The 21629-nt window shown below is 42.7% G+C and overlaps 1 protein-coding gene across 1 annotated transcript in view; it reads right to left on the bottom strand.

The window, feature by feature from the left end:
- Positions 1-21629, bottom strand: part of LOC132828968 (receptor-type tyrosine-protein phosphatase delta-like) — a 481828-nt gene that overhangs the window by 62986 nt on the left and 397213 nt on the right. The window contains exons 27-28 of the mRNA XM_060846203.1: positions 4828-5003; positions 767-886 (exon numbers count right to left, since the gene is read on the bottom strand). Of these exons, the coding sequence (XP_060702186.1) occupies positions 767-886; positions 4828-5003 (296 nt within the window). The remainder of the gene's footprint in view (positions 1-766; positions 887-4827; positions 5004-21629) is intronic.

The raw sequence follows: 21629 nt of genomic DNA, 5'->3' as shown, positions 1-21629 counted from the left end.
GTCACATGTATGTCCCATCACCTTGCCCAAACTAAACACTCAAAGACAATCCGATTGTGTGCAGTGATGAAAGGTTAAGAATTAAAAGCAAATGTATACTTTTCCATATTGGTTCATCATAAGACCATATGTCCATCAGACATAGGAGCAGAAGTAGACAATTCACTGAGATCATGGCTGTTCTGATAACCCTTAACTCTACGTTTTATGCCTTGTCCCTATAATCTTTTGATTCCCTTAGGTTCTTCGTCTACTGACCAATTACGAATTCTGATGAGTTGTCATGCCACACACACGTTCTTGACTTTTTACCATGCACAAAATGAAGCACCTCTTATTATTTTAGTGCAGTACCAGAACACATTAAAAGGTTATAGATATGCAAAGGCTTCTTGGTCCATTAAAAGCTATTTGTTCCTGTGATGGCCCATGGCCCAGCGAAACCAGCTCATAAAACTGAGATGCTTCCATTTAATTTTCTGTCATATTTCCTACTACGCATTGCATCTGTTTCAGATTCCACGGAAAGTACTCTAATAAATTCCAAATTGCCTACTCCTGTTCCTAATTTCTAGGTTTGTACATTGAATTAAAAGCCTGAGCTAACAGTATGCTAGACACATCTTATTTCACCTCAATGTTTAATTTCATTTTTACTCCTCCCAACATTTAATCTTTTCACTTTCTCCACAGTTTTGTACCCCTACCTCAATCTTAACTCACAAATGGCCTTGACAACATTAAATGTATTTGGGAAGTTAGTTACCTTGTGAAGACAGAAATTTCGAACACAGAAAGTGGCCAACTCGATGGTGTCCAACAGGGTCACCTGTATCATTCCGTAGGTGTCTGCTCCTCGGCTGGGCCAGTACTGGTCACACTTCACCTGCACAAAGACACATGGAAAAAAATCACTGGAGGGTTTGCAGATGCCATGTTAGATACCTCTACAGAGAGACTGGATGTACACAGTATATACAAATACCAGTACAGAGTGACTGGATATACACAGTGAATACACATACCTGTACAGACAGACTGGGTGTACACAGTAACTACAGATACCTACCTGTACAGAGAGACCGAGTGTACACAGTAAATACAGATCCAGTACAGACAGACTGGGTATACACAATGAATACAAATACCTGTACAGAGAGATTGGGTGTACGCAGCAAATACAGATATCTAGCTGTACCGAGAGACCGGGTGTACACAGTAAATAGAGATACCAGTACAGAGAGACTGGGTATACACAATGAATACAAGTAACTGCACTGAGAGACTGGGTGTACACAGTAGATACAGATATCTACCTGTACCGAGAGTGCGGGTATACACAGTGAATACAGATACCTACCTGTACAGTGAGACTGGATGCACACAGTAAATACAGATACCAGTACAGAGAGATGGATATACACAGTGAATACAGATACCTGTACAGAGAGACTGGGCATACACAGTAAATATAGTAGACAGACCCCTGTTTAGGAACACAGGCATATACAATGGGTAGACGCTATACAGAGACAGTGAATACAGACGCACTAAATGCAAGCAGATGGGGTAGGCACGGATATAGAGAACATAAAACATCTCGAATGGAAGAGTGTAGAATTCTCAGAATGGTAGGGTTACATTAGACAATAGAGACAGTAAGGTCAATGCCTTGAACAATTATTTGAGCATAAAGATGAGAACGTTACATTTGAGGCATTGGTCAGTGAGTATTTTCAGTGGGACTTGGTGCGAGTTAGGATTCAGGCAGAAGGGTTTTGCATGATTCCAAATCAGTGGGTACCAAAGGCTGGTCATTCTGGGAAGTGAGATAAGCACAGCTGAGGGCTTCAGCGGAGAATGGCTGCAGGAAGGATGGATGGAAAGAGATAGACACACAATGTGTACGAGTAGTACAAACACTACTGTAGTGAGGAATCTGCAGCAATGGCAGTAGCAGAGTCAGAGTTTTATTTGATAAGGTAGTTTCAACTTTATTTCTATGTTGGGTTATGCTGTGATAACAGAGTATAAATATAGATTTAAATTGGTGGAAGGCAGATTTCAGCAGAACATTTCTTTAGTGTATATTGTAGACCAGCTGATGGATACAGTCAACACAGTGGCACAGTGGTTAGCACTGCTGCCTCACAGCACCATGGTCCCGGGTTCGTATTCCAGCCTTGGGTGACTCTCTGTGTCTGCGTGGGTTTCCTCCGGGTGCTCCGGTTTCCTCCCACAGTCCAAAGAAGTGCAGGCCAGGTGAATTGGCCATGCTAAATTGCCCATAGTGTTAGGTGCATTAGGGAGAGGAAAATGAGTCTGGGTAGGTTACTCTTCAGAGGGTCGGTGTGGGCTTGTTGGGTCGGAGGGCCTGTTTCCACACTGTAGGGAATCTAATCTAATGGTCAAAGACATGAAAGTCCATCCATATTTGACAGATAGGCTTTCGGTCCATTTCTGATGAGGAGCAATAAATTTGCAGATGAGCCGTTCTCACCCAAACCTAACCAGATTTTGCACTGTAGAGATTTTATTGTCACGTGTACTCGAGCACAGGAATATAGGAGTACAGTGAAAAGTTTACAAAGTCACCATTCTGCGGCACCATTTAATTATGTAAAAGCCAGGGTGTAAAACAGAAGCAGAAATAAAATAAGTAGCCGAAAGAAAAGGAAACGTCTAGATTACTCAGTGCCCCTATCGTGAGCCCTCGCCGCCGGAAAAACAAAGCCACAAAATCCATCCCTCAGTCTGTGAGCATTCTGACTCCCTGAAATTGCAGGGGATTTGAAATGAAGATAATACATTCTGGAAACACACAGCAGGTACATTAATATCCGTGAAGAGTGGAGACAGGTTAACCTTTCGAGTAGAGACCCTTCATCTGTGGTTAAATGTTAAGCTGTTTTTCCTCTTTCGGACATGGGCAGCCCTGCCGTGTATTTCCGGCATTCTGATGTTTATTTGTGACCTGACATTATGAAGGCTGTGTCAGGGGAATACAGGCAGCCACCTCACATGGTGAGAGAGCTGCAGGGAAACACAGGGCAGTAAGCAGCTCCTGCCGCATTTATGCTGGACAAGATATCCCCACGGGGGGAAGCACTAGCTCAACAGAAAAGCAAACAGACTACAGGCCGGCTGCCTTTTACACCCAGCGGAGCCACTCGGACACCTTAGTTGTGATGAGGTTGCATGTACAACCATCAATGGGAAGAGGGCGCTATTGTTACAGACAGGGCCCTCCTTTGCCAAGCTAAAGCTGTTAAGAGAATGTACCAGCAGTCAGTCAATTGAAGCCTTATTTATGTCAAGACCAACTGCAGTAATCCATAGCAATCAACGCTACATGGAGCAGATTGAGTGGAGTGGTTCCATCTTGAGTGTATTTCAGAACTTGCATTTATGTGGAGCTGGAGTGCTTCACAGTGCACGGACTGGCCCTATTGTTGTTTTCCTATAATGCAGCAATGGGCCCTGACCCAAAACTATCAGTTCCTCTCGTTTTATTGACATTGGTCAAAGGAACAGATGTCAGGAAGAATCCAGAGACCTTAAATGTCCAGCTGAGAAGCTGGTCCAAAGCTCTGTGGAGCACTGCGTCTGAAAGTGGTGTGAGCCGTGTGCTTGAGGACAGTTTTTGCATTCATTGAAGTTCACGAGCTTGCAAACACTCACACTCTAGGGCTAAGTTCGCACATGAACAGATCCTCAACCATCAAAAACCAATGATTTAGACATTATCTAATTGCTGTTTACGTCTACTTGCTGCGTGGAAATCATAGGACCCTACAGCGTAGAAAGATGCCATTTGGCCCATCACAACTGTGTTGACCCTTTGAAAGGACTATCTTGATTTAGTCCATTATTTGAGTCTTTTCCCCATTACCCAGCAATCTGACCTCTTTGAGGGAGGTCAAATTGTCCTTTAGATTTTTCACTTGCCTGTAAGAATTTTTTCATTTTCCATCCAGTTCTCGGGAGAATTATTTTAATTTACTAATGTCCTTCATGGAAAAATATCTGCTGTCCTTATCCACACTGGTTTACGTGCGACTCCTGACCCACAGCAATGTGGTTAACTCTTAACTGTCTGAAAGGGTTTAGCAGGTCACTCAGTTGAACTGCAATGTTACAAAAAAAGTCAAAAAGGAATAAAACCAGACAAACCAACTGGCATTGCCCTCGGCAGTACAAACACTGCTCTGTAAACTCTGCAAAGTCCTTCTTACTGAGAACATGTGTCAAACTTGGGAGAGCTGTCTCACAGGCTAGTCAAGCAACAGCCTTACATCGTCATACATATGGAATCATACCTTACAGACAGTGTCCCAGCCACCACCATCACCATCCCTGAGTGTGTCCTCTACCAAGGGCAGAACAGATCCAGTACAGATGGTGGCACACTGATTTACAGTCAGGTGAGAGTTGCCCAGAAAGTCCTTAACATTGACTCTGGACCCCATGAAGCCTCATGGCTACAGGTTAAACATGGGCATTGAAACATCCTGCTGCTTATCACGTAGTGCCCCACCTCAGCTAATGAATCAGTGTGCCTCCATGCTGAACATTGGCTTCATCAACCAGTTGGCGCTTCATAAAGAACAAAATCAGGTTAGTCAGACATGATTTACCTTTTGATTGCATCATTTACTACAACAGTGACTACACTTTGAAAATACTTCATTAGCAGTAACACATCTTGTGCATGTCTGGAGGTCACAGAAGGTGCGACAGAAGTGCAAACCCTTCTTCAGTCACTTCTGCCTTTATCGTTTTCAAAATGTAACGTTGAGCTGGCAAGATTAGGAAAACCCATCGTACCCGAGATTTTTCCTCTAGCTTTGTCATCATAACGATAGTTGCACTCCTCTGTTCCCAGACCATCCTCCAGAAGTCCCCGAATGTCTCAGGGAGAGGTCCTTGTGTTGCAATATAGGCATTCTGCTTCCGGTAGCCATCGATGTAGTTTGCATTGATATAGTCACTGCCTGCGATACCTAAGAGACAGAAGCAGAAAGAAAGAGTTAAAAGGACGATCACACAATGGCCATAAAATCTGTATAACATTCAGCATTTACCCCTGTTCTATTGGCTCCATCAACCAGTTGGCTCTTCATAAAGAACTAAATCAGGTTGGTCAGATGTTTGAAGTTTCCATTTGAAGTTACCAAAGGCCAGCATTTAGAAATTTCTAAAATGTATCAAATTGTTTTTTTGATATCTCAATGGGACAGGTTTAAGTTCTATGAAGAAACAAATAATTCCCTCAGTACTTGGCTGAGACAAATACCATTGCTTAATTTAAGTGCAAGTTGGATAAAGGAGAATAATTGATGGGATATGAGGATAAGGAGGGATGAAGAAGGGTGTGGGAAACAAATGTGGGTCCTAAATACTTGCATAAGCCTGTTGTTGTGCTGTAGATTTCATATAGGCCAACAATTACACTAAAATTTCAGAGGCAAAACTTTGATGAAGCTCATAAATCGATGTGGCCCACCCAGCAGTGTGCCACTGTCAGATAATTGAAGTTGCAGTGTGTGGTAATTGTCTTTTCCTCCCACACATGCTTGCATCCAGCGAGGCGATGTGCTGGAACATTGGCTTGCAACACTGCCCCTAACAAACACTCCCACAGAGACCGCACCGCTCAGCTTCAGGGTCCAAATGTCTCATTGAAAGGTTTCTAATTATTTCTATCATTAGTTAATTACAGAGTGAAACAGCCTTGTCAGTTTTAACTATAACAGCCACATGTCCATAATCTCCTCAATCATCACGACTAGTGCGAAAGGATCTCTATTGGGAGCTGGAGCTGGGAAACTGAGGTCATGTTCTTCTCTCTCTCCCTCCCTTCACCTCATGCAATGATTTGGGTCTGATCCAATTTGCCTGTAAGAGGTTGTGATCAGTAACTCCACAGACTTGTTTTCAGGTGTGAGACACACATGCAGAATATTAACTGTGATGTCCTGTGATTGAGGGTGTTCAGCAGGTAAAAACAAAGGAAGCAGCAAAGCACAGCTAGCTGAACTGACTCCGAGCTTCTCAGTGACTATTTAAAATGCAGTGAGTCACTCCAGTAGCTGTCAGAATGTTCCCAGGACAAAGCCTTACATGAGAGACTGCCGCACTGCACAACTCCTTCTGTTGTCTGTGCCTCAGCTCCTCCTTTTCATGAATTATAGTACACAACCTGTTACTTATGGCAAATCTGCCTTTTCTCCCACATGCAAACAGTACCATAAATCTATAAGCTCAAAACCTGGCAACTCTTAACTCACTACAAAATATATACAAATCGTTGGGTAATCTGGAACTAGGAAACACAGACTCAAAAGGAGGCGTCTCCCATTTAAGGTGGAGATGAGAAGGAATTTCGTCTCTCAGACGGTCATTTGTCTTCCACAGAAAGCAGTGGATGCTTGGTCATGAATAGATTCAAGGATTCTTGATCAACAAGGGGGAGTCAAGGGTTAAGTGGGTACAAGGAGAAAAGTTGAGTTAAGGCCACAATCAAATGAGTCATGATCTTATCAAATCATAGAGCAGGCTTCAGGGCCAAATGTTCTACTCCTGCTCCTGTATCACATGTTCTTACATCCAAGGGGTTGGGGTGGGGGGACTTAAGAGACTATTAGTATCTTCATTACTGCAACACATTTGTGGGCGGCACGGTGGCACAGTGGTTAGCACTGCTGCCTCACAGCGCCTGTAGACCCGGGTTCAATTCCCGACTCAGGCGACTGACTGTGTGGAGTTTGCACGTTCTCCCCGTGTCTGCGTGGGTTTCCTCCGGGTGCTCCGGTTTCCTCCCACAGTCCAAAGATGTGCGGGTCAGGTGAATTGGCCAAGCTAAATTGCCCGTAGTGTTAGGTAAGGGGTAATATGTAGGGGTATGGGTGGGTTGCGCTTCGGCGGGTCGGTGTGGACTTGTTGGGCCGAAGGGCCTGTTTCCACACTGTAAGTCTAATCAAAACAATTCAATGCATCTCTACACTGTGAATTACTGTACTATAATGTAGTGTAGATGCGGATCACATCAGTCTGCTACATCTTCATTTACTTTAGTTATTTCATCGTCTAAGGTAAAATCTTGTCACAACATCAAAAATCTAGTTCATTTGAGTTCAACATGTTGACCAATTTATTTAATAGATTGATGCAATTCAGAATTAGCAGAAGAGGTGCCAGGCTCTGAAGTTATATGCTAATCCTGAAAATAATGACTAAATCTAATCAGAGACTGGTCTCTTCAGTTGTGTCTTCATTTCAGGCTGAGACAGGTAGACTAGGCCCTGGTTTCAACCTGTCTTCTTTCAACACTGTGGTAGCGCTCTTCCTAGAGTTTCAATAATGAGGAACTGTTTTATTGATCATTAATTTTTTAGAAGTACAATGGGACAATGCTGCAGTTCTACAGGACACTGGTAAAGCCAGTTTTGGAATACTGCTTTCAACCCTGGTCTCCCTTCTATAGGAAAGATGTTGATAAACTTGAAAGGGTGCAGAAAAGGTTTACAAGGATGTTGCCAGGGTTGGAGGGTTTGAGCTATAGGGAGAGGCTGAATAGACCGGGGCTGTTTTCCTTGGAGCATCTGAGGCTGAAGGATGACCTTGTAGAGGTCTATCAAGTCATCAGCGGCAATGGATAGGGTGATTAGCCAAGGTTTTTTTCCCCAGGGTGGGGAGTCCAAAACTAGAGGGCATAGCTTTGTGGTGAGAGGGGAAAGAGTTAAAAGGAACTTGAGGGGCAACATTTTCACGCAGCAGATGGTGTGTGGATGGAATGAGCTGCCAGAGGAAGTGGTGGAGGCTGGCACAATTGCAACATTTGAAAGGCATCTGGATGGGTATATGAATAAGAAGGGTTTAGAGGGATATGGGCCAAATGCTGGCAAATGGGACTAGATTAATTCAGGATATCTGGTCAGCACGGACAAGTTGGACCAAAGGGTCTGTTTCCGTGTTGTACAACTCTATAATTCTATTACTTTATGACTTCTATCAATCAAGCTAGTTCTTTCATGGACATTTCCTTGTCTTTCCTCTTCCCTTGTCCCTTTCTCTCCTTTTCCCTATTGCAGATCCACCTCTACAAGAGATTTTATCTTGTCATCAATGACCAATCCCACTTTCAGCATTGCTCATGTAACAGGTCCATCTTTACAAAGCAGGGCCTTTTTATCCCCTCTGGAAGACAACTGCAGACTGCATGACTCTTTAATGTTGATTAACCAAACATTTTCCTAGATATAATTTTTTTTAATAACAACTAATGAACAAAATTGTTCAAAACAAAAAGAAAATTACATAATTTTTAAGGCCCTTTTAAACCTTCTCCTGGCTGGCTCAAAGCAGTGCCTTGGAGATGAATCCTAATTCCTTGACTCTCCTGAGCATTTCCTGAAACATTGTGCATCCTAAATAGATGGATGTAAATGATCTAAAGAGTTGTATTTGAGGTAAATTGGGGGTCAGTTTAATCATTAATCATAAATTAGACAAGGTTTTTAAATAGTCCAATATTTTCTGAGTAACTAGTTACTTAACATGCCTCTAAATTCTCTGATTAGATTAGATTCCCTACTGTGTGGAAACAGGCCCTTCGGCCCAACAAGTCCACACCAACCCTCCGAAGAGTAATCCACCCAGACCCATTTCCCTCTGACTAATCCACTTAACGCTATGATTTAAATGGATATTTCAGAGGGCTTCTGATATGGGGGCTTACCAACAGAATCTTTAATTTCTTGAGCTATTCCATCAGACTCTGCTAGGTCAGGGTCTTGAGGTACACCTCCCATCCACGGTGCAAAATCGACTATCTGGCCATTGGAAAATCAGAATCGATATCTTTGATCTCTGAATGATTAATCCAGCAACATCATGGATACCCCACTGACAGTGCCAACAAATCTTCTGTCCTGACTATGCCCCTCAGCAATGGATGGTCAGACGGAGGCAAGGTTCCAAATCAAGTTATACCCCCTCCGCTGCCAGTTACTGGTAGAGAAAGTAGATATGATGCAGCCCTCTTGTCCGTATATCTAACATCCATTTCAATCACTCTTTAAAGTTACATGGTAACTAAAAACAGAACTGCAATATTTAGAGAAAGAAAGATTTGCCTTTATTTAGCACCTTGCATGGCCACTGGTCATCTTAATGCACTTCATAGCCAATGAAGTGTAGTCTGTATTGTAATATATCAAACAAGGAAGCCAGTCTGTACTCAGTAAACTGCCATATGATAATAAACAGATAGTTTGTTTATTTCTACCATATCTTCACACATGCCTTTTTTACGTTTGGGAACAGTTGGAAGTATTATCACAGTGGATCATTAACTTGTCTGAACTATGTCAGGAATGTTCCTCCATGGAGTGGGACTTGAACTCAGTGCCACTAAACATCCCTTGTTTCCTATGATGGTCATTGAAGAATAAATACTGTCCATGTCACCTAGGACAACTGACCTATTCTTCAAAAATAGTGACACAGGATCCTTTACATCCACCTGAGCAGGGTGCAATGGCCTTGTTAAACACTGTGCCTAAAAGATGGCACCTCCAACAGTGCAGCATTCCCTCAGTACTGCACTGGAGTGTCAATGTGTCAAAAATGGGTGTAAACCAGTACGTTGTGACTCAGAGGCAAGACCGTTACCAATTGAGGCGTAGCTGACACACTGAGGTGGTGCAATGCAGTTCTGAAGTGCACAGGTTAGATATTTTCTATTCTGTTCAGAAAGACTATTACACATCTCTAGTGTAGATCAGACTTAAGCTGGGCCTCCTGGCTCAGAGATGGGGACACAGCCAGTGCTCCAGAAGAGCTCTGCACAAAGTTATTGCAAAGTGGGAACTTGCTTTCATCTGGCATTTGCAAGAAGTGTTAAATTAATAAACCTCATTTGTGTCAATTCTCCTGCTCCTCGGACACTGCCTGACCTGCTGTGCTTTTCCAGCACCACACCTTCGACTCTAATCTCCAGCATCTGCAGTCCCCACTTTCTTCTCATTTGTGAATGCACACACTCTAATGGCAACAAATCTCAGGGCTGTCATTATTCTTAGAATGCAATATTTTCACATAGCACTATAACAATCACAGCAAAATCGTCAAGTGTGGGGAGTGCTGTGGCACTAATCTAGTTGTTTGTGTGAAAATTGGCTGCTTTATTTTCTCACCTAGCAACAAGCAACAATTCTGTATTCCTATCGGACATAATGTCCAAGACACAGATTGATAGATTTCTAGACATCAACAACATCAAGGGATATTGGGATAGTGCAGGAAAATGAGTTGAGGTAGAAGATCAGCCATGTTCCAGTTGAATGACAGAACAGATAGTTACATGAATAGGAAAGGTTTGGAGGGATATGGGCCAGGAGTAGGCAGGTGGGACTACTTTAGTTTGGGATTATGTTCAGCATGGACTGGTTGAACTGAAAGGTCTGTTTCTGTGCTGGGTGACTCTATAACAGGCTTCAGAGTTCGAAAGGCCTACAGCAGTCACCATTTTCTGTTCATTGGTTGTGAAGTACTTTTGGACCTCCTGAGGATGTGGAAAGCACCATATGAATGCAAGTGGGTTTGTGTATCTTGCTGTGTTGGATGATTCCTGTGACAAAATTGGACCCCGAATTGAGACATTCCTCCCAGTTAAACAGATAGTATACCAGTAATAACATTCTTATTCCATTTGTGATGAATGGCCACTTGAAGGAAAATGCCACATGGAGGTTACTGCTGGTGGGACAATCCCTTGGGGTCTTTCAGACAACACTGGAGGGAAAATGAAAAGCGGGGAAAATGGAAAACACTAATAATAAAAAAAACACTGACTTCTTTGTAACTCGGGGTAAAAAAGAGACATCAATTCATATTTGGCCATGCTATTTTCAGGCCACTCAATGTGGTCTACACTAAATTAGTATAAGAGCAGCAGAATGCACCATCAAGGATCAGCCATTCTTCTCGGAACCAATTTATGTCAGACATGAATAATGGACAAAAATAATGTCCTTCGGCTTGACAGTTTTCAAGGAGTTAATGGAGAGTCACTGAAGGTCATCCAAAGCCAATCGTCTGCTTCCCTCCATAAACGAAAGTCAGTTTTTGTTGATGTCATGGCTGAATTGATTGGGGCCCAGTACATTATTATATTGCCCCATAGCATGTTTTTTCACAGGCTGAGTGTTTCAATTTATCATCAGTATTATGATGCACAGCCTGATCCCTACAAGCTTTCTCTGTCATAGCTAAGTAATTTCCAAGCTTGGTCCAGAATAGCCATTGGCTATAATTATTCGGGCCTCCAAGACAATCAATTTCTTGACTGACAAAAGGCCCCTCATTACATTTTGCCAGAAATATACAGTATAAATCACAGAAAAATTAGCCGTGCAATAGATCAGAGAAACTTTAAAAAGACACACTGCTTTTCTGTGGTGTCAGCTCGCTCCTGTGCTCTGTGATTTGTATTTTCTTTTCCCTGTTTTGAATTTAATCTGTTTCGAGAAAGGTGACCATCATATTTCAATAATGGCAAGTTAGATTAAGTAGATTTACTTTGAAGGATGGACACTGAGTTTGTCATAATGCTGGAGATCTGTGAAAGGGTTCACGTGATCATTTATATCCTCAGTCCATACCTGCTGCAAATCGCTTCATGGGATGTTGAGGGTTTGGGGGATTGCACAGGTCATAGAGCCATGGAGATGTACAGTACGGAAACAAACCTTTCAGTCAAAATTGTCCATTCCAACCAGATATCCCAACCTAATCTAGCCTCATTTGCCAACACTTGGCCCATATCCCTCTAAACCCTTCCTATTCATGTACCCATCCAGAAGTCTCTTAAACGGTGTAATTGTACCAGCCTCCACTACTTCCTCTGGCAGCTCATTCCATATACACACCATCCTCTGCTGGAAAAATTGCCCTTTAGTTCCCTTTTAAATCTCATCCTAAACTATGCTCTCCAGTTCAGGTTCTGGTCACCTTCCTTTGGGCCTGTACAGAACAAACTGGTGTTGCACATGATTGGGTATTAGGGCTTCCTTTTCTGCAACCACACGCGTAAGATGCCAGGCCGGTCTACTTCCTACACTGGAGAAACGGCACACAGTCAAAAGTGCTTTTTACCCCAAACCCATCAGGAAGCTCAGTTACCAGCCCCAATGTGGTGAAGGGCTGCTGTAGTCAGCATATCTCATGATACCATTAGTTCTCACTGGTTTACCATGCTGTTACACAGAGTAACCACAACACTCATCTCCTCCACATTCTGCAGGGCCAATTTATTGCCATGTCACCAGTTTACATACTGTAAAACCTGGAGCGCACTTTAGAATGAACCACTACACTCTCACACCCAATCTTGCTGGAAAAGAGTGTAAATATAGCAAACCAGCACAAATCCACAAGTTGCCAGATCCTCAGCAATTGGGAATTAGGAAATTGGTTTTGAGTTATGAATCTTTAGATTCATTGAATGATTTACAACAGCTCCTCTGTTTGCCTCACACAACTAGCAGCTTGGGATTAACCTTCCTATTAACATTCAAGAACTTGTTGAATCTTCACATTAAACTTGCCGGAGAAAGTTGAGCATAATAGTTAAGAGCATAAATCCTCTCTTAACAATGCCATAATTATTGGCACAATGCAAATCAACCTCGCTTGTCCAGATGGTAACAACATAAAAGTAAATCTCAGTGTTGCATGCAAGAAACTTTTGAAAAGATTTTAAATGCATCAATTTGATATTTTTAAATATTATTTTTGTTTGTTTCAATATTTTTACCTCTCTCTTAATCCAATATGTCTTTCATTCCCTTTTATTTCACTTTCTATATCTCACTTGAATCTAATTTATCCTCCCTCTCAGTTTTTCCTCTGTGTTTTTCTCTATCTTTACCTCTCATCGGTAACACAACCGGTCCCATTGTCCACTGGCTCTCAGATGACTCACTAGCCAGTTATCAGATTACGCTCCTGACAATTTATGAAGCAAAGATGTTTTTGAGCATATGCAGAAGGTCCTTTCCACTCCAGCAGTATCAGGCCCTGTATGACCATACGCCCTTTGGTGGCATATTCCTGCTTCTCAAGTGAATTGTTCCCCTCAGAGAAAACTAGCTGCTCAGATCTTTCTTGTTGTCCAGTTGGACCTAGATATTTTGGTGCATTTCTTTAGGTTTTGCTTTACCAAGTGCAGCTGCCTACATGTTGACTCACCCTTGCAACTGAACTCATCCTTTTGCATGACCTGAAACTGTACAACCCCTCACTTCCCTTGGATTTCCTTTCCTTCAGCAATCAACAGGTCTCTCAATAAAAACTGAAAGAACTGCAGATGCTATAAATCAGAAACAAGAACTGAAGTTGTTGGAAAAGCTCGGCAGATCTGGAAGCATCTGTGAATAGAAATTAAAGTTAATGTTTTGGGTCTGGTGACTCTTCCTTAGAATTGATGGTTGATTGGAAAACATCAGTTTATATGCAGTAGAGTTGGGGGAGAGAGTAAGGGGTAAACAATAGGTAGGGGCAGAGCCCAAACAGAGAGAAGATCAGTTGTACAGGCAAAGGAGTTGATAATGATCCACCTGGGAGGGTGACTAGATGTTGATGGGGATTGTTAGCGGCTAACAATAGGTCGTGTGTAATGGCAGACTATGTGATAACAAGGCCTGGTGTATAGGGTAGGGGGCTCGGACATGGGAGAGTTTAGGCTCTAAAATGATTGAACTCAATATTGGGGGCTGTGGGGTCCCTAAATGAAAAATGAGGTGCTGTTCTTCCAGCCTGCTCTGAGCTTCGCTGGAGCACTGCAGCAAATCTGAGACAGAGATGTTGGCCAGGGAACAGGGTGGTGTGTCAAAATGGCAAGCAACTGGAAGCTCAGGGTCTTTTTGCAGGCAGAATGTAGGTGTTTTGTGAAGCAGTCACCCAGTCTACGCTGTGTTTCCCCACTGTAGAGGAGCTCACATTGTGAGCAGCGAATGCAGTAGACTAGATTGAGAGAAGAGCAGGTAGTTGCTTCACCTGGATGGGCCCTTGGATACTGAGGAGGGAGGAGGTAAATGGGCAGGTGTTACACCTTCAGTGATTACAGAGGAAGATGCCACAGGGCTGTGGGGGGGTGGTGTTGGGAGGGTAGGAAGAGTGGACCAGCGAGTCCCGGAGAGAACGGTCCCTGCGGAAGGTGGGCAAGGGAGGGGAGGGGAATATGTGTCTGGTGGTGGCATCTCACTGGAGGTGGCTGATGATCCTCTGGATGTGGATGTTGGTAGGATGGTAGGTGAGGACAAAGGGAACCCTATTGCTGTTGTGGGAGGGAAGGGGGGTGTGAGGGCCGAAGCACAGGAGATGGATTGGACGTGGTTGAGGGCCCTCACCAACGGCGCTGGGGAACAAAGTGGACATCTCATAGACTCCCTTGTTGAAGTTGGCCTCATTGGAATATATGCGATGGAGATTGAGGAACTGGGAGAACGGAACGGACTCTTTACAGGAAACAGGGGCAGAGGATGTATAGTCCAGGTAGCTGTGGGAGTTGGTGGGTTTATTGTGGATATTAGTGGCCAGTCTATCCCCAGAAATGAAAACAGAGATGTCAAAGAAGGGAAGGGCGAGGTCAGAGATGGACTGGATGAAATTGAGGTTGGGATGGAAATTGCAAGGAAAATCGATTAGCTAATCCAATTCTAGACGAGAGAGGGAAGCAGCACAGATGATATCATCGATATATCAGAGAAATTGTTTAAACTTGATGTCAATTAATCACTGTCTGTAACTTATTAAGATTTCTCTACCTTTCATTGGATTTGTGGTGTGCATTGATGTGATTTCTTTTCATGAGCTTTGGAGCTTTATCACTTGAGTAAAAAGTGAGGTCTGCACATGCTGGAGATCAGAGCTGAAAATGTGTTGCTGGTTAAAGCGCAGCAGGTCGGGCAGCATCCAAGGAACAAGAGAATCGACATTTCGGGCATAAGCCCATCTTCAGCCCGAAATGTCGAATTTCCTGTTCTTTGGATGCTGCCTGACCTGCTGTGCTTTAACCAGCAACACATTTTCAGCTCTATCACTTGGCATTGTTATGGCTTGGCAGATTATCTTTGGCCAATAACTCTAGGCTTCTGTCTTAACATTTTAAGATGTGGAAAATAAGAGTAAATCGTAGCTTATACAACCAGTTAGATTACAAATGAAAGCCTAGGTGTACTTTAGAACAGGTTGGTAAAGAGAATGTTGCAGATGCTGGAAACCAGATTCTGGATTAGTGGTGCTGGAAGAGCACAGCAGTTCAGGCAGCATCCAAGGAGCAGCAAAATTGATGTTTTGGGCAAAAACCCTTCATCAGGAATAACAGATTGCCTGCTGAAGCAGTAGCTGAAGCATAAGATACCCTTGGGTAATGGGTCAGTGATGTGATAGTATCAAAGAGTTATAGATTTACAGCACAAAAAGAGAATTTTGCAGTCCATCATGTCTGCACGGTCATCAAGCCCCTATCTATTCTAATCCCATTTTCCTGCACTTGGTCTGCAACCTGTATGCTATGGTTCTCCAAATGACCACTTAAATACTTCCACCTAAAAAAGCTGTTATGGTTCCTGCCTCCACCACTCTCTCAGGCAATGAGTTCCACATACCCATCACCCTTTTGATGAAAATATTCTTTCTTAAACCCCCTCTGATCCCCCATTTTTTCCTTCAATCTATGCCCTCTGGTTACTATGTCCTCCCCTGCAATAAAGGGAAAGGATCCTTTCTATCTACGCCGCTCATAATTTTATAAGCCTCAATCAGGTTCCCCCCTTTCTGCTCGAAGGAAATCAATCTAAACCTATCTAATCTCTCTTCATTGCTGAAATTCTTAAGCCAGGATAATGTCCTGGTGAATCACCTCTGAAGCTCACATTCTTTCTATAGTGTGGGACCTAACTAACATCTCACACAGCTCAATCATAACCTCCATGCTCTTGTACTCAATACCTCTACTAATACAGTCAAATATCCCATGTACCTTTTTAATCTTTAAAGATATATGGATGTGCACACCAAGATCACTTTAATCCTTTTGATTCCTACCATTCAGCATGTATTTCCTTGCCTTGATAACTTCTATTTGCCACAGTTCTGTTCATCTGACTTGTTTGTCTATATTGTCAGATTTAAGGCTTCCCTCCTTGTATTAGTCACATCACCAACTGTTATGCCAACTGTGAACTTACTGACCATACCTCCTACATTTATGTCTAGATCATTAATATACACTACAAATAACAAGGAAATCAGCACCGATCTCAGTGGTATGCCACCGGATATATGCTTCCAGTCACAAAATTAACCTTTCAGCATCATTCTCTATCCCCTGCTATTAAGCCAATTTTGGACCCAATTTACCAAATTATGTAGATCCCGCAGGCACTTACCTTCTTGGCCAGTTTTCTAAGTGACACCTTGTGGAAAGCCTTACCTGAATTCCATGTACTACTACATCAACTTCACTACCCTCGTCTACACACCCTGCCACCTCCTTGAAAAATTCAAATCAACTCTGTCAGACATGATCTCCCCCTGACAACGCCATGCTGACTATCATCGATTAATACTTGCTTCTCCAAGTAGAGATTAATTCTATCCCTCAGGACATTTTCCAGAAGTTTCCCTATTACTGATACTGACCTACAGTTCCCTTGTTTATCCCTAGCACCCTTTGTGAAAATTGATAATGTACTAGCTGTCTTTGAGTCCACGAACATGTCTCTTTTGGCATGAGAGGACCTGGAAATTCATTTGAGGGCTCAGAGTTTCCTCCCTTGCTTTCCAAAGCAGACTGGGCAACAACTTAAACTTTCCAAGCCAGCTAGAACTGTGAATAGCTCCCCTCTCTCTGAATTGTAGTTTGTTTACACAAATCACAGTCTTCCTCCCTGATTTCTGTACCTATATCATCCTTCTCTGTAGTGAGTACACATGAAAAGGACTAATTTAAAATCTCACACAAGTCTGGTTCCACATGCAGATTATCACTTTCATCCCAACTCTTTCCTCAGTTACCCTCTTGCCCCTAATATGTTTATAAAATCCCTCTGTGATTTTCCTTTGTTTTATCCATCAGTGTTTTTTCATAGCCCCTCTTCCCTTTCCTAATTTCTTTGACTAACCCTTTCTATAAACCTTGAGTTTCCAATATTTTGAGCCCTTGATATCGACCACAGGCTTCCTTTTGTTTTTCTCATCCAAACTTGCGCATTCCTCAAGATAGAGGGTTTCCTGGATTTCTTGTCCAATGTTTCACTTTACAGTAACATGTTGCAATCTTGCAATTTCTGTTTTGAAAGACCCTCGCTGTTCTGAAGTAGGGTTTTTTACAATTAGCTACTTCCAGATAAATTTGGCCAGTTTGCATCTTATCACATTGAAATTGGCCTTCCCCCAATTTAGAACCTTTATGTACAGTGCACCTTTGTTATTTTCAGGACTCCCTTAAGTCTTACTGAGTTATAATCACTATTACCAAAATGCTCCCCCACTAACCTTCCACCATTGGCCTGGCTTCATTGTCTAAGATTGCATCCATTTTTAGAATTCCATTCCCCCTAAACCTTTCACACTTTGTCAACACCAGTTAATATTAGGAAAGTTGAAATTCCATGTCCATAATCACTTTTACCAATTTTTATAGATGCACCATAGACAGCATCCTATCTGGAAGCTTCATAGCTTGGTATGGCAATTGGTCTGCTCAAGACCGCAGGGAATTACAGAGAGTTGCGAACACAGCCCAGTCCATCACAAAAACCAGCCTTCCTTCCATTGACTCCGTCTATACTTCCCAGTGCCTCAGGAAAGCAGCCAACATAATCAAAGACCCCTCCCACCCCAGTTATACTCTCTTCCACCCTCTTCCATCAGGTAAAAGATATAAAAGTTTGAAAACATGCACCAAAAAATTTAAGAACAGCTTTTCCCCCCACTGTGATTAGACATCTGAGCAGACCTCTCATATAATAGAGTTGATCTTTCTCTGCACCTTCTCTGTATCTGGAATACTATATTCTGCATTCTGTTCTATTACCCTGACGTATTTATGTGAGATATGATTTGGCTGGTTAGCACACAAAACAATACTTTTCATTTGTATCTCAGTACGTGACAATAATAAATCAAACCAAATTCCCTGTTAATGTTCTCCTATTATTTTTATGCTTCTCTGAAACTTGCCTAGGTATCTTCCTTTCTGTCTCTCCCTGACTATAAGCTACTTTATATTATATTTCCAACAAACGTGATTGTCTCCTTTTAGCTTTGAGTTCTACCCTTATGCCCTCAATTGAAGAGCCATCAAAGGTATCATCCTACTTTACTGCAGTAACTGACACCTCAATCAATACTGTGACACTCCTCCCTGTTTCACCCTTAATCAGCAGGCTGTCAACCCTTTAGGCACACATTCATCCACCTCTACCCACTTTTTGCTGTACTCATGTGCACATGGCACTGGAAGTAATCCAAAGATTATAACCTTTGAAGTCCTGCATTTCTAACTCTTTCCCAGCTCCCTAATTTCTTGTTGCAGGATCTCATCCTTCTTTCTCCCTATAATGTTGCCCTCCTTTCTCAAATGTTCTGCAGCCATTCAGTGACATCCTTGAGCCTGGCCCAGAGAGACACAAACCATCCTGGAGTCATGTCTACAGCCACAAAAACCTGTCTTTGCCCCTCACTATTGAGTCCTCTACCATTGTTGCTCTTCTGCTTTCTCCTCAACCTTCCTTGTGCAGCTGTCCTCTGGTTGCACTACTCTTATTGTTTTCCAACATGGAAAAACCATTCCAGAGTGAGATATACACTGAAGTTTTCTGCAACCTGCCTTCCTCCCATCTTTTGACTGGTGCTCACCCAGTTCTCTCTGACCACTTCCTTAATCAGTGTGGTGATCTTGTCCAAAACAGTGCTATCAAGGTAACTCTCAGACTCATGGATGCTCTGCAATGTCTTCAGACCACACACTAGATCCAAAGCCCCGACTCAAGCTGGTCAAAGTGGTGGCACTTCCTTTGGATGTGATTATCTGGATTGCCAGAAGCAAAGATTCCACATAGTGCACACCTTGCAACACAAAGGGACTGAGTTTAAGATAACTTATTCTTAACCAAAACTGAAGCCAAGTAGATAAATTATTTATGCTCTCTGTACTATTAACTTTAAGCTATGTATTAGCCACAATCAAAGCTTTCAGCCTTGCTGACAGCACTATCTCCTTGGCCATTGAATTCTTTTCTTCTCTGTGCTTTTTCTAAATGGCACATCAAGTTCACAGCAGACACCACCTTCTTAGACCTACACTCATCCCTGGAACATCTGGATAATAAGGATATCTATGTCCGGCTTCTACCTATTGACAACAGCTCCACCTACACTTCTATAATCCCAAACAAACTAATCTCCAAACTCTTAGAATAAGTCTCTGTTCCACCCTTGCAAATGGATCCTCAGCTTCCTGACCCACAGACTATAATCAGTGAAGATAGGCAACAGCACCTTCTCCATGACAATCCTCAACACCGGTGTCCCGCAAGGATGCATACTCAATCGCCTACTGTACTCCCTGACACTCGTGACTGTGTGGCCAAATTTCATCCAAACTCCATCTACATTTTCGCTGATGACACCACTGTTATAGGCCAGCTATCAAACAATGATGAGACTGAATACAGGAAAGAGATGGAGTGCTTGGTGGCATGGTGCAAAGATAACAATCTCTCCCTCAATATCAGTAAAACTAAAGAAGTGATCATCAACTTCAGGGAGCAAGGGGGGGTGGGCGGGGGTGGTGGCACACACCTATCTACATCAATGGAGCTGAGGTGAAGATGGTCGAAACCTTCAAGTTCCTACCAGTGATGATCATCAACAATCTGTCCTGGAGCCCCCACTTTGATGTGACAGTCAAGAAGGCACAACAATACCTCTTCTTCCTTCAGAAATTTGCCATGTCCATAAGGACTCTCACCAACTTTTATAGATGCACCAGAGAAAGCATTCTATCTGGATGCATCACGGTTTGGTATATAGGACCATAGGAAACTACAGAGAGTCATGAACACAGCCCTGACCTTCATCATGCCAACCTTCCATCCATTAACTCCACCTACACTTCTTGGTACCTCAGTAAGGCAGCCAACATCATTGAAGACCTCTCCTACCCTGGTTATAATCTCTTCTACCTCTTCCATCATGAAGAAGATACAAAAGCTTAAACACACAAACTAATAGGTTCAGGAATGTCTTCCCTGCTGTTATTCAACTTCTGAATGGACTCTCAAATCTCAAATTTAATGGTGATCTTGTTTTTTATGCTCCTATTCATCGCTCTGTTCAATCACTTTCTATCATTGCATGGTACGATCTGCCTGTAGTGCATGCAAAATAAATCATTTATTGTGCTCAGGTAAATATGACAATAATAAATCAAATCAAATCAAATTACTGTGGTTGAAACACTGTCCCTTAAAGCCCCTGTTAAATGACCAATACAGTCCAGACTTTACTATGATGTCACTGTCACAGTATTTTTGAACTAAACTTAGCAGTTCCCCCACAGCTCTGACTCCTCAGAGCCCTGCAATGTAACTGAAAGGACCTGAACCACAGCCTCTGTTTGTAGTGATTATGGTGAGGTCAACTCATAGAATATGAGTTTCCTGATTGAGGCTGTTAACTTGGTCCAATCAGGGAGACCTGGGAGATATAAACAGGAGCGTCAGAGGTTCTGTTCACCCTAGGAGCCAGCTCTAAGCTAGCTGGGTCAGTATCATGTACTATGTGCATGTAAATAAAGGGTGACCAGATACCAGCCATGGTGGAGTGATTTCAGTGACAATGAGAGAAAAGCATGTCTCTGAAGAGTTTTGGTCCAACAGCCATCTTTGAGATGGAGTAAACATTTCTGGCATCATGCTGTTATTTGGGAAGCTTGACTCATTTGATCCTACCATCAAAGACTGGGCCCAGAACGTAGATAGAATGTGTTATTTCTTCTGAGCAAATTGGGAAGACATAAAGCAACAAGCAATTCTCCTGACAGCCAATGGACCCATAGCTTTGTTGGTTATTTGGAGCCTAACTTACTCTGAGGCACCAAATACTAAAAGCTTTCAAGAGTTGACGGGTTTAGCTTATGAATATTACAATCCCAAGCCTCCTCTAATCTTGAGATGCTATTGGTTTTACTTGACAGCTCAAGAACTGGGGGAGGCTGAATTGGGATTTTTGATGTGGTTAAGATGACTGGCAGAGGCATGTGATTTTGGTTCAACCCCAAATGAGAAACCATTTGGTATGCCGGATTAATGGTGTCAGCATGCAAAAGCCCAACTGGATTTCAGATAGACACGACAACAGGCTTTGTTGTGAGAAACTGCAGCAAGTGGCGCATGAGGGACAAGGCACTCCAATGGAATTGGACATCCTCGCCAAGCTGACTGCGCTTGGGAACACCATTTGAGTGAAGTCACTTGCATAGCTTCATTCAGAACATGTCATGAACTGAGAGACTCGAGGTCAGCTCACAGCAAAACCTCAAAACAAAGCCAAGG

Source organism: Hemiscyllium ocellatum, chromosome 28 (assembly GCF_020745735.1).
Source record: "Hemiscyllium ocellatum isolate sHemOce1 chromosome 28, sHemOce1.pat.X.cur, whole genome shotgun sequence".
Lineage (NCBI taxonomy): Eukaryota > Metazoa > Chordata > Chondrichthyes > Orectolobiformes > Hemiscylliidae > Hemiscyllium > Hemiscyllium ocellatum.
The sequence above is the reverse complement of the archived record's forward strand: the minus strand, read 5'-3'. Positions and strand labels throughout refer to the sequence as shown.